Source organism: Dermacentor variabilis, chromosome 4, assembly GCF_050947875.1.
Source record: "Dermacentor variabilis isolate Ectoservices chromosome 4, ASM5094787v1, whole genome shotgun sequence".
Lineage (NCBI taxonomy): Eukaryota > Metazoa > Arthropoda > Arachnida > Ixodida > Ixodidae > Dermacentor > Dermacentor variabilis.
Window position 1 is genome coordinate 79,297,235 of NC_134571.1, and position 12,497 is coordinate 79,309,731.

General features: G+C 47.4%; 1 protein-coding gene across 6 annotated transcripts in view; it reads right to left on the reverse strand.

Moving 5' to 3' along the window:
* The window catches only part of Rab3-GEF (Rab3 GDP-GTP exchange factor), a 128,515-nt gene that overhangs the window by 94,478 nt on the left and 21,540 nt on the right, over positions 1 to 12,497 (reverse strand). For all 6 annotated transcript variants that reach the window (XR_012827381.1, XM_075689544.1, XM_075689545.1 and 3 more), the window contains exons 5-7: positions 5,710 to 5,841; positions 3,789 to 3,983; positions 1,579 to 1,764 (exon numbers count right to left, since the gene is read on the reverse strand). Coding sequence is in view for 5 of the 6 variants with exons in the window: in XM_075689544.1 (XP_075545659.1) it covers positions 1,579 to 1,764; positions 3,789 to 3,983; positions 5,710 to 5,841 (513 nt within the window). In the remaining variant the exon portion in view is untranslated. The remainder of the gene's footprint in view (positions 1 to 1,578; positions 1,765 to 3,788; positions 3,984 to 5,709; positions 5,842 to 12,497) is intronic.

The following is a 12,497-nucleotide window of genomic DNA, read 5'->3' on the forward strand; positions in this document are numbered from 1 at the left end:
AAGTATTTTCATGAACTGTCCACATTTATTGTCGGTTGTGTCGACCGAATATAGAGAGTGCCAATTTTCTTTCATTAGGGCATCAAAAATGATGTCATGTTTGTATGTTATACGCTTTTGCCGAGTACATAACTCGCTACTGGATGTGATGGTTGCAAAAAAAGGAAGGCGACCAGTAATGCCAGATGCTAATGTTCCACTTGAAAATCTGGTGTCAGATATGTTTGTGATTATGTGATCCACTGTGCTCTGTCTTGAGTTAATAATGTGTGTTGGTAATATGATTCATTGTTATAATCCGTAGCTTGTTATTAAGACTGTGTAGTTATAAGCGTCGCTTCGATTAATGTCAACGTTGATATCACCCACTATAATAACCTGAGCAGTAATGTTACCATTATTATCAAGCCGCTTATCTAATTCAGACAAACTCATTTTGCGGTTTTGCGGTGACCTGTAGATGGGCCTACTAATTTGCGGTTATGTTTATGAGGTACAATGCTTCTGGCTGCTTTTGGTGGTATTTCGATAATGAGTAATTTGCACTATGCAGATTTAAAAACTATGTCTGTTCTAACTCTGTGTATTACATCATTTCATACGTAAAGAGCTACACCCCCATGTACAGTTTCGTTACTTGTAGTGCTTGATGATAAGCTTTGCCTACAAGTGAGCTCCAGGTGATAGCCGGGGAGTGGATATGTTTGACATGTGTTTTCAGATAGCCAAGTTTCTGATAAAGCAATGAAGTGAAACGTGTGGTGTAGTGTTATGCAAAGGTCAACAAATTCATTGTAATGTTTCTGGAGGCTCCTTATGTTCAGACACAGTAATGATAAATCAGATGAAGTGGATAACTGATTACTAAATGTTCGTGGTTCTAGAAGTTCCCTCAAATCCAAGTGTAAAGCAGGAAAGGTGCAGCACATCTGCAGCACTGAATATGGTGCAATTACAAAAATCCCACGAGAAAGTTTCCCATCATAGCCATACAAACCTGAATCCACATATAGTAGCATTTCTCATATCCCACAACTGCAGGTTTAAGACACTGAATGCCATTGATTGTAATGGATAAAAAAGACTATTATACACAGCAGTTATATGCCATGCCTACTCCAGGTACACACTAAAGTACTGTTCTCACATGGCTGGTACTACACGATTACATTGGCACCTGATGATATATCAATGCACTGTACAAAGGTGAAGAGAGGTGCCAGCGCTGTCAAAAATAAGTTGTCTGCTTCAAATCAGGGTGCTTCCACACTTTCCAGAGTGGAAAAGTTCCACATGCTCTACGTTCATGTGTTCCCTTAAGCTGGGGACCACACTGCATGTGAGTGTGACAAAGTGTGCCAGTTCGGTGAGCTTCCCAACTTATCTATCTCTCAAGTTTCTGCCATATTTTAGCCATGTTCATCCTTTTCTTCAGGCACAGCTTACAAAGTGTTCATGTGCAGAAATGCCAGCACCATATACTGAAGCCGAGCTCCAACAATGCAACAACGAACAGATTGCAGCAAGGAGGAAGTCTGTGCAGTTTCTTTGTGGCTACTCTCTAGAGCAGCTACTTACCATGGCTATTCGCGTGGCCACGTCCACAGAGTCAACGTCGTTGCCATAAATGAAAGGGTTGAATCCGGAGAGAGGTGCAGGTGCATCAGGCTTGTCTGCAGGGGCGCCCCCTATTGAAGGCCTTGGTGGTGGGACCCGGTCGAGATTCTTGATCGGCTGCGGATTGATGCTCATGGAGGCAAGTGCCTAGAAAATAAATGGGGTTGGGTTGTATATACACTTGGAATTTTCATTCTTTACTATACCAGAAAAACATGCCAAGTCATAATTAACCCATTAAAAACGTCACAATGCACATCAGGAAAAATGAAGGCATGCAGAATTGACCCCTTAGACCTGTGAAGGCCAGCATTTTGGTGACTTATACCCTTCACATCCTATCAGTGGTTTTCAAAATATTGAAATTTCCTCCGCCTTCAAATTACTGCAAAATTGACCTGCTATACAGTAGAATCTCGTTGAACGAAACCTCAAGGGACTGGAGACTGATATGACCAACAGGAGTTCCATTTACTGAGAGAGATGTGCAGAGGTGTAGCAATATATGTCATGCACTCTTTTAAACATTGTTAGACATGTTAAGAATAAAGAAGTGAATGTGTAAGCTAGTTTTTTCCGTGGTTTGAGTGCAGTAGACAACTTCTGGGTTGACTAGTCTTCGCTAGTTTTGATTCTGAGGAGGCACTGGTAATGTACTAAAGCAAGAACATCACTCTTACTGCTCAACTCGGTAGCTGAATTAGCACAAGGTCATGCTGATGGAGTCCAAACTATCGAACGGTGCGCTGTAAAGTGTTCAAAATTTCCGTCCTTTTTATTTCAGCCATCAACGAGGTGCCTGGCGGTGCTGCCAAGCTGTCTGGACTGCATATTCTGTGCATTAAATATCTAACAAATTTTTGCTTGCTTGAGCCTTTGCCACTGCTTTTTAAGGATGGATTTCTGCATAGTAGAAAGGTGTCGCAAAATAAATATCAGATCTTGGATTTTTCTAAAAAAAGAAAAAATACTTGAGCTTACTTCTGTTACTTCTGTTGGTGAAACTGACAGTTTCAAAAGTTTTGGTTCCGATTAATGACAGTCTTTTTGCATTATCCAAACACAAAACCAGTTTCACTTTAGCGAGATTCTACCGTATTAAGTGTTCCTGCACTTCAGGTGAACAACTTAGTTAGGCAGAAAAAAACTATTTAAGGGTGGATGAAAATTTTCCTCTTTCACAAAAGAACCGTGATGTGCTCTCATCCATCATTTTACATTTATTAGTAATAAAAACAACAAAATATATTACACAACTGCACTGATTGCAATACCACACCACGACTCATCATAATTTCATGCGTTTCATGAAATGTGGCTGAAATTTAGCCTTGAAGGACCTCCCAAATTTTGTGCTTCCCAGTACTGCAAAATGTTAGTTTGCTCGTTTTTCAAACAGAAAAACACTGCTACTTATAACCAATCTTTCACTCTCAAAAATCACTTTTGTGTGGCAGCCATGACAGGCACTGATGCTTCTTAAAAATCTAAAAAATTATAAAATCTAAAATCCTTAAAAATTCTATGTCAGCTAATTTTGTAGCAATGCCAAGATACGGTGACACTTCAGCAAAAGGTTTATTCTATCAATTCAAACTCAAATATCCCTGCCCCCTCCAAATAAAAATGAATTTTCCCTTTCCTAACAGACCACTTCTTGCTCTTTCTTGTGACCACTTACATGGCCCAGTAGACCCATCTCCTCTAGTTTGTGCTGCCAAGTCACCTGATATCTTAACTGTTTTCAATGTTCCTGTGAAGCTCTCCGAGACCAAAACTCTGCCGAAAGGTGAAAGTGCAATATACCCTGTCACAGAAGCTAGTCAATCTAGATTACATTATCTTATTCTATTACTATGACTTACAACTTTCAATATTCACCACCTGTTGTGGCTCTACCCAGAAATGAGAGCTACTTGGTAGAAGGTTCTAAGAGCTGCCAAACAATATGCATGAATCAGACGGACATGGATAGGTGTTTGCTCGTCATCAATTAATTTGATAAGCTGCTACTGAAATTCCTACATGAAGGTGGCCTCCATGTTTTTATTTAAATTCACATCTATGCCATAGGGCAAGCTACATTAAAAAAAATGAAAGCTTTCAACATGAAATTTTGTCTTCATAGTCTCTTCCAATACATATTCGTTTAAAAATATCGAGATACAGACCTGCTTAAGGTGGTAAGAAAGATGGCTGCCCTCAGGGTCGGGCAATGGGGGAAGATCCTCCACACCCGGCGGTTTGAGCACACTGTTGGAATCCAGATCGACAAGCCAGACATCATCCGGGAGACAGAAGGACCGCTTAAGCTTGAAGAATGTGGCTGGTACACCAATAATGAATGGGGTTGGGGCCAGTAAGAGCTGGAGGGATTGAAAAGAATCACAATAAGTTCCTTCAACAACAGCACAAGGAGGGCACACATTTGTAATGCTTTGCAGGATTGCCAAATCAGACTTACCTTTAAGGCAATAAAGTTACTTTCTTTCTCACTGTAAAATAGCTGTTGCCAACTGTTACTTCATTCGAAATTACACTTTCACTTCCAATGACCTGCTCTAAGAGCGTGTGGTTACAGAGACTTGGGAGAAAAAAAAATAAGGGTGCTAGAGAAAAGTACAGAAATATCAAGTGTATGCAGTTTGGTATACATAAATCGGGCATTCAAGATGAATATCACATATTTTATTGTTAAAGTCTCAGGCAATGCCCATAGACAGACAATATAATAATAGACAATATAATAATATACTCCACATAATGACCATTTGTGCTGAACCAAACACAAAGCACAATGAAAGGGAAAGGAGGTGAAGGCCCTAAGCGGTCACCAGACCCACAATTCTAGTTTACATATTTATATGTCATATGCAATGTATTACATATACTTTGATAATAAAATTTTGAATCTTGAACCTTGTCTCATCTTTTAAAGTTGAACTGCCCTGACAAGAGCACATCTGGCCCTTTTGGGAAGTGCATTACAAGTCCAGATAGCACATCGTATCACTGTGCAATGGCAGATAAGTTAGCATGATGCTCGCACACAGAAGCACTAGTGTACACACATGTGGTTTAGCACTGGCACAAAACACTGCGACAGACCACATATCCTATTTGTGCACACAGCTATGACTGCATTATGCTTCCTTACTTCATACCATATTCGTAATGCTTTAAAATGTTTTTTCAGTCACCGAAACTTCTCCTTGTCAGCGTGTTCATGCAAATATGTTTTTGTGACCAGACGTTAGTTCTCATTCTATGAATTTTTGATAGCAAAAAAACGTGTCGCCAGTATCTGTGCTGTGAGCCATCAGAATTCAGAAGATATTGTGGGGATGCGCGACTCTCGCGCGTCCCCTGATATTTTTTTCCCGCATGGCGCGTCTCCTGTAATGCCCACGGCGGTCGATGTGGTTGGGGCGCAGTGCGAGAGATGGCGCGAGTGTTGCGTTGCTAACGCCGCCTCACGGCAGGGTTACTTGGGGGCGCAGGGGAGGACGGGCTGGCTCTTCCCGGCGGGTTGGCGAACGGCGCGGACATTCCGCGCGCGCGGCGACCGATGCTTCTGCGAGACCGCCTCGCGTGGCCGCCTTCGAACGCGCCACGATTTGCGTGACCATACACGCGAAGGACCAGGCGTTGGGATCCAGCATGGGGCGAACATATTCGCTCGCTTCCGGTCGCGGTGAGTCAGACTTCTAGATTTGTCGTGCGCCCATCGGCATGTTTTGTGGATAGCAACTCGGCTAGCAGGCACTGATCTATGAAAGGTGCAATAAATGCCCTTGTGATTGTTTGCACTACTGTGTTGTCGTTCCTTTGTCCCAAGAGTACGGGTGTGAGAGACCCCACAATATACTGGCAGTTTTTTTTGCTTTCTGAAATTATATGATGCAAGACCAGCAAAGCTTTTGTGCCTAAAGCTATGAAATATAGTTGAAGACCCAATGCAGCTATGCCCCAAATGCTAACCACTTTCAAGTACAAAATGAGCTACACATGTATGGTCTGCTGTTAATGTCAAAGTGTGCTTTTCGGTAAGCAGTGATAAGTAGCAACTTTGTTGTGAGGAAGTCTGCTCACCTGTTCTGCAGATGCCATGCACGTAGGCAAAAGTGGGATCACAGGAAACATGTACTCCAAGGGGTAGATCATTGTGACAAAGGCCATTACGCTCATGGAGAGCGCATTGTAATCCCGTGACTGAAGTACGAGCTGCAAGAAAAAATATGTGGCAAGCTGTGTGTAAGCTATGTTGTAAATGCATTCTACAGTAAAGTCAACCTCCCAAATTTTCAAAGAAAATAGAGGCTTTCATGCATGGTAGGGCAAACAGCGCAAATTGGCTTAGTGGCACAATCCATCACCTTGGGCACACCAACACAGACTAACTGTATAAATCATATTTGTTGCAGGGGCATATAGCGTAGAGCACTAAACAAGCAGGAAACATGACAACAGACAAGCACAACCGCCAAATTCCAACTCTGCGTCACATGTTTACTGCTTCATGGTACCCTCCTAAGCCACTGTATCAAATCAGCTGTACCAGTGCACTATAACCACTTAAATAGCTTTTAGCATAGCTTGATAAGTGACACACTGCCACAATGTCCGAACACACAGTTACAATCAGCCGCAAAAGATTACGGACAGCAGAACCTGAGAAAAAACTGTTTTACATCTGCAGCCTCATAATGCAGCCTGGTATTTTAATTTCCAGCCTGGATTCAGCTTTATGCACACAAGGCGAGGACAGAGAAGAGGCTATAAAATGCACGAGTGTATCACCTTAGTGACACTGTCACTACCCAGCAAACCACGAATATTTATTGGATGTACCACAAAGACCAAATATCCAAGACATTTAACGACCTCTAGTTTACATCTGTAATACGCTCCACTAGTACGTAGCAGTCAAGGGTCATCCAAAGGACGTCGAATGTCTTTGTGATTTGGACATCTCTTGCACATCCAAAGCTTCTGCGCATTGATCGTACATTGTGCAATGTGACTAGATGAATGCACCATGTCACAGAAATACAAGCAAATTGTCTCTGATGTCTAACAATGAGATCCTGGGAAAGGAAAAATCGTGCTATTGTCTGTTCCAGTACTGTGGCCGGGCATTTACTTTGCCTTTCCCCATAATGCACATGTTCGAGGTGCTACGATAGGGAGAATGTGTTGCTAAATTGAGAAATATCCATCAGGTTATCTTGAAAAGATTCAAGTTAAAGTATTAAAGCCCAGAATTTCAGTTATGACCGCATTTATTTTTTGTAACATAGTTATCAGTAGTTGCATGACCTCTGCACACACTGCTGGACACTGTGCATGCCAAAGTCTTCGGTTTCGGTTACATCATTTTTTTTTCTCGCCCATAAATGCTTTCTCTTTCAATTATATCTATTAGCAGACTGTTAAAAATATGTAATCTTGAAATTGCTGATATATTTAGACAGATTATAAAGAAAAAAGAAGCTTGAACACGCAATATCGTTGACTTCCCATAGACATGGATATCAAATCAGCATGTGTTTCGACCCAAGTGCAGGGTAATTTACCGTGCGCAAGCAGCATGAAGTGTGCTTTATTGGTGTGTCTCTTCTACTTTTGTTTGGTCGACTGTGGCCCAAGTACATATTGCTACGGAACAGCCGCCACAGTGTGGCTGCACTGAGGAGAAGGAAGACGACGTGGCCACCGCTTGATAGCGTCGCCATCATTGCCACCGCTTGTCTACGTGTAAATATATTGTAGACTCGTACGTCAGCTACACGTAACATTAATTTGGTGGAGGTGGACGTTCCCCGTACCTGTCATGGAGCTTCGCAGCGGTCGCAACGGCGACAGTGCAACTTCGGCTCCTGCTGGCGGCACTTCCTCTACGCAACCGTCTCCGCCTGCAGCCCCGACCTACGTCGCCATTTCCCCACCTCGGGATCCTGGTATTTTCAACGGAGTCGGCAGTCCTGATGTTGACGACTGGCTCCGCTTATACGAACGTGTCAGCACCAGTCACAGGTGGGATTCGACTATTATGCTCGCGAACGTTGTTTTCTACCTCGACGGAGCTCCACTTGCATGGTTCCAGACTCACGAAGAGGAGATCTTGAGCTGGGATCTCTTCAAAGAGAAGCTCCGCGACCTTTTTGGCAATCCCTTCGGTCGTCAAGTCAATGCCAAGAAAGCCCTAGCCACACGTGTACAGACGTCGACCGAGTCCTACGTGTCCTACATTCTCGACGTCTTGGCCCTTTGTGCCAAGGCTGACCCGACCATGTCTGAGGACGATAAGGTAAATCACGTCCTCAAAGGGATTGCTGACGACGCCTTCAATTTACTGGTGTTTACCAACGTCACCAGCATCGATACGATCCTCAAGGAGTGCCGCCGTCTTGAGCATGCTAAAAGCCGCCGGTTATCCCAGCACATCACGCGACTTCCCAACACAGCTGCTACGTCTTCCTGTGATGACCTCTTCCACCAGCCGTCGCGATGTGACAACTTGACCCGCATTATTCGTCGTGAGGTCGAAGCGGCACAACCGGCGGCCCCTTCATTTCCGTCACCTGATCATTCTCCGGTGACAATCTCCTTGATCCAGGCCATCGTCCGTCAAGAGTTATCCAACGTCGGCCTGCACTCCATTCGTTCCGCATGCTCGGAACCTCTCTCTCCACGCACGGCCCCACCGCGCCCTTCTTACTCTTATGGACAGCGCAACCCCTCCGCATGGCGAACCGTGGACGACAAGCCGATCTGTTTTAACTGCCGACGCATTGGACATGTCGCTCGCCACTGCCGCAGCCGCTGGACTTCCCCCACACGCTATTCTCCTAATTACCACCCTCGCCCCTCTAGTGCGTCCTTTTCCTTCGCCCCTTCTATGCCCACCCCATCATCTGACCCTGCGACGCCTTTGACACGACCCCGCTACTCCCGCTCGCCTTCTCCCTCCCGTCGTCAATCTCGCTCGCCCCCGTCTCGCCGTGCTCCTTCTCCGACCTACTCGCCGCACCCCCGACCGGAAAACTAGACAGCGCAGCTTCTGGAGGTGAAGCTGCAAAGACGACATTGGCTCAAAATCCTCGCTTCACCTTACCGACGAACAAGAATCTTTTGGACGTTCTCGTCGACAATGTTCCTGTGTGCGCGTTGATTGACACCGGGGCGCATGTGTCCATTATGAGTGCTGCTCTTCGCCGTCGGCTCAAGAAAGTTCTGACGCCTGCCCCGAACCGATTTGTACAAGTCGCCGACGGAGGGACTGTCGCTATTGTTGGCATGTGCTCTGCCCGACTCACCATTGCTGAGAGACACACCGTCGTTCTCTTCACCGTCATCGAGCATTGCCCTCACGAACTCATTCTCGGTCTGGATTTTCTTGCCCATCATTCTGCCCTCATTGACTGTTCGGCCGGCTCACTTCACCTTGACTTGCCTCTTCTTGCCGACCCTATGGACCCGCCTCCCAGCCATCTGAGCTGCATAGATTTTATTCGCCTACCACCTCACTCTATGACACACGTAGACTTGTTGTCCTCACCAGCTGTACCTGACGGCAATTACGTGGCCGCACCAATTCCGGCCGTTATGCTTACACATGGTGTTATCGTGCCGCACACTGTGCTGAAAATTACTGGTAACCGCACCTGCCTTCCACTCGTCAATTTCGCGCTAACCGCGCAAGTTCTGCCTCAGGGGATCTCCTTGGCTATAATTCGCGCTTTGCAGGATGATGAGGTCGAGCCATTCACAGTGGAAGATCGTTACAGCTCAGCCCATACCGTGACGTCATCGCACAGTGCTGACGTCGACATGAAGAAGATGGTCTCCTCTGACCTTACACCTGCTCAAGCTGCAGCCCTTTGCCGCGTACTTGAAGGCTATCGCGACATTTTTGACTTTGACAATCGACCCTTAGGTCAAACGTCCGTCGTGACCCATCGCATAAACACTGGCGATGCGAACCCTATTCACCGTCGTCCATATCGTGTTTCTGCGTCAGAACGAGCTGTTATCCAACAGGAAGTCAAAAAGATGCTTGCAAAGGACATTATCGAGCCTTCCTGCAGTCCCTGGGCTTCTCCCGTCGTACTTGTCAAAAAGAAGGATGGAACGTGGCGTTTTTGTGTAGATTATCGCCACCTGAACAAAATCACAAAAAAGGACGTGTACCCTTTGCCACGTATTGATGACGCTCTAGATTGCCTGTACGGTGCCACTTATTTTTCTTCTATCGACTTACGGTCCGGATACTGGCAGATATCCGTCGACGACATGGACAGAGAGAAGACTGCATTTGTTACCCCTGACGGCCTTTATCAGTTCAAGGTGATGCCTTTCGGTCTCTGTAACGCGCCCGCCACCTTCGAACGAATGATGGACTCTTTGCTTCAGGGGTTCAAGTGGTCCACCTGTTTGTGCTATCTGGACGACGTCATCGTTTACTCACCCACATTTGACACGCATCTAGACCGCCTTTCAGCGATTCTTGACGTGTTCCGCCGCGCCGGTCTCCAGTTGAACTCGTCAAAATGTCACTTCGCTCGCCGCCAAATCACCGTCCTTGGACACCTCGTGGACGCCAGAGGCGTGCGACCTGACCCGGACAAGATTCGCACCGTTACGAACTTTCCTGTTCCGAAGTCTACCAAGGACGTTCGTAGTTTCGTCGGGCTGTGCTCATATTTCCGACGCTTTGTGAAGGATTTTGCGACCATCGCCCGTCCCCTTACCGACCTCTTGAAGAAAGACGCCCTATTTTCTTGGGGACCTGACCATGCCGCATCTTTTTCGCAGCTCACTACTCTCCTTACCACGCCTCCAATTCTGGCCCATTTTGACCCGTCTGCTTCAACGGAAGTTCGAACTGATGCCAGTGGTCACGGCATAGGAGCAGTATTAGCACAACACCAGCGTGGACATGATCGCGTTATAGCCTATGCCAGCCGACTTCTATCACCCGCCGAGCGCAATTATTCAATCACAGAGCGCGAGCGCCTCGCTCTTGTGTGGGCTGTTGCCAAGTTTCGCCCATACTTGTACGGACGCCCCTTCTGTGTCATCACTGATCACCACGCGCTCTGCTGGCTATCCTCGCTCAAGGACCCCACGGGACGACTCGCTCGCTGGGCGTTACGCCTGCAAGAATATACCTTCTCCGTGGTATACAAGACGGGACGCTTGCACCAGGATGCCGATTGTTTGTCCCGCTACCCCGTCGACGACCCGGCTGATGCGGACACCATCACTTGCGTTTTCTCTGTGTCCAAGTTGCTCGAAATCGGCAATGAGCAACGCCGCGATCCTTCCTTACGAGCCCTCATCGACCATCTGGAGTCAACGCCTGGCGACGCCTCTCTCCGGATGTTTCTCCTTAAGGAAGGGACACTATACCGCCGCAATCTCGATCCACACGGCCGTGACCTTCTGCTCGTAATTCCATCCCACTTGCGGTCGACTGTCCTCCAACAACTTCACGACGCTCCCGTGGCTGGACACTTGGGCGTCTCGCGCACATACGACCGTGTACGCCGTCGCTTCTTTTGGCCGGGTCTCGCTCGCTCCGTGCGGCGCTACGTTGCCGCTTGTGAGCCCTGTCAGCGCCGGAAGCAGCCCTCCACACCTCCAGCTGGATGTCTTCAGCCGATCGACATCCCTCCGGAACCCTTTTTCCGTGTTGGTCTCGACCTTCTTGGACCGTTCCCTCTCTCGGGCTCCGGAAATAAATGGGTCGCCGTCGCTACTGATTATGCTACGCGGTACGCAATCACCAGAGCCCTCCCGACAAGTTGTGCTACTGACGTTGCTGACTTTCTGCTCTATGACATCATTTTAGTGCACGGTGCCCCGCGCCAATTACTCACTGACCGTGGCCGCAGCTTTCTGTCGGCAGTCGTCGAGGACATCCTCCGCTCCTGCTCGACTAAGCACAAGTTCAGCACGTCCTACCACCCACAGACCAACGGCCTCACGGAGCGCCTCAACCGGACCATCACCGACATGCTATCCAAGTACGTCGCGACCGACCACCACGACTGGGATCGTCACTTACCATATGTGACGTTCGCGTATAATTCATCGCGTCACGACACCGCCGGCTATTCACCATTCTATCTCCTATATGGCCGAGAACCCGCGTTGCCCTTGGACACATTGTTGCCCTCGGCCACACGTTCAACCACTGAATACGCCCGCGACGCGATCGCACACGCCGACCACGCGCGCCAGCTCGCCCGCACCCGTCTCGAGGCCTCGCAGGAGCATCAGAGACGCCTCTATGATTGCCACCATCGCGACGTACAATTTACTCCGGGTTCTCTGGTGCTTCTCTGGTCCCCCATTCGACGTGTGGGCCTTTCCGAAAAGCTGCTGTCCCGCTACACTGGCCCATACCGTGTGGTGCGACAAGTGACCGATGTCACGTATGAAGTCATCCCCGCCAGCCTCTCAGCGTCATCGTCGGCTGCAAGTGACATCGTTCACGTGGCGAGACTAAAGCCATATCACACACCTTTCGCCGCGGATGTGTAGATTAAGCACCGGGACGGCGCTTCTACTGCCGGGGGTGATGCTACGGAACAGCCGCCACAGTGTGGCTGCACTGAGGAGAAGGAAGACGACGTGGCCACCGCTTGATAGCGTCGCCATCATTGCCACCGCTTGTCTACGTGTAAATATATTGTAGACTCGTACGTCAGCTACACGTAACAATATATACTAGGCAGAACTGTACAGTTCCACACTGAAATTTAGAGCTGTGCTTCTGACTGCTATTTGTGGTACAACTGTTCGCCTTGTGGAGCACTTATAGAAATGTGCTTAGGGCAATGTTTTGGCAGTTCACTTTCAGACATGTTTGT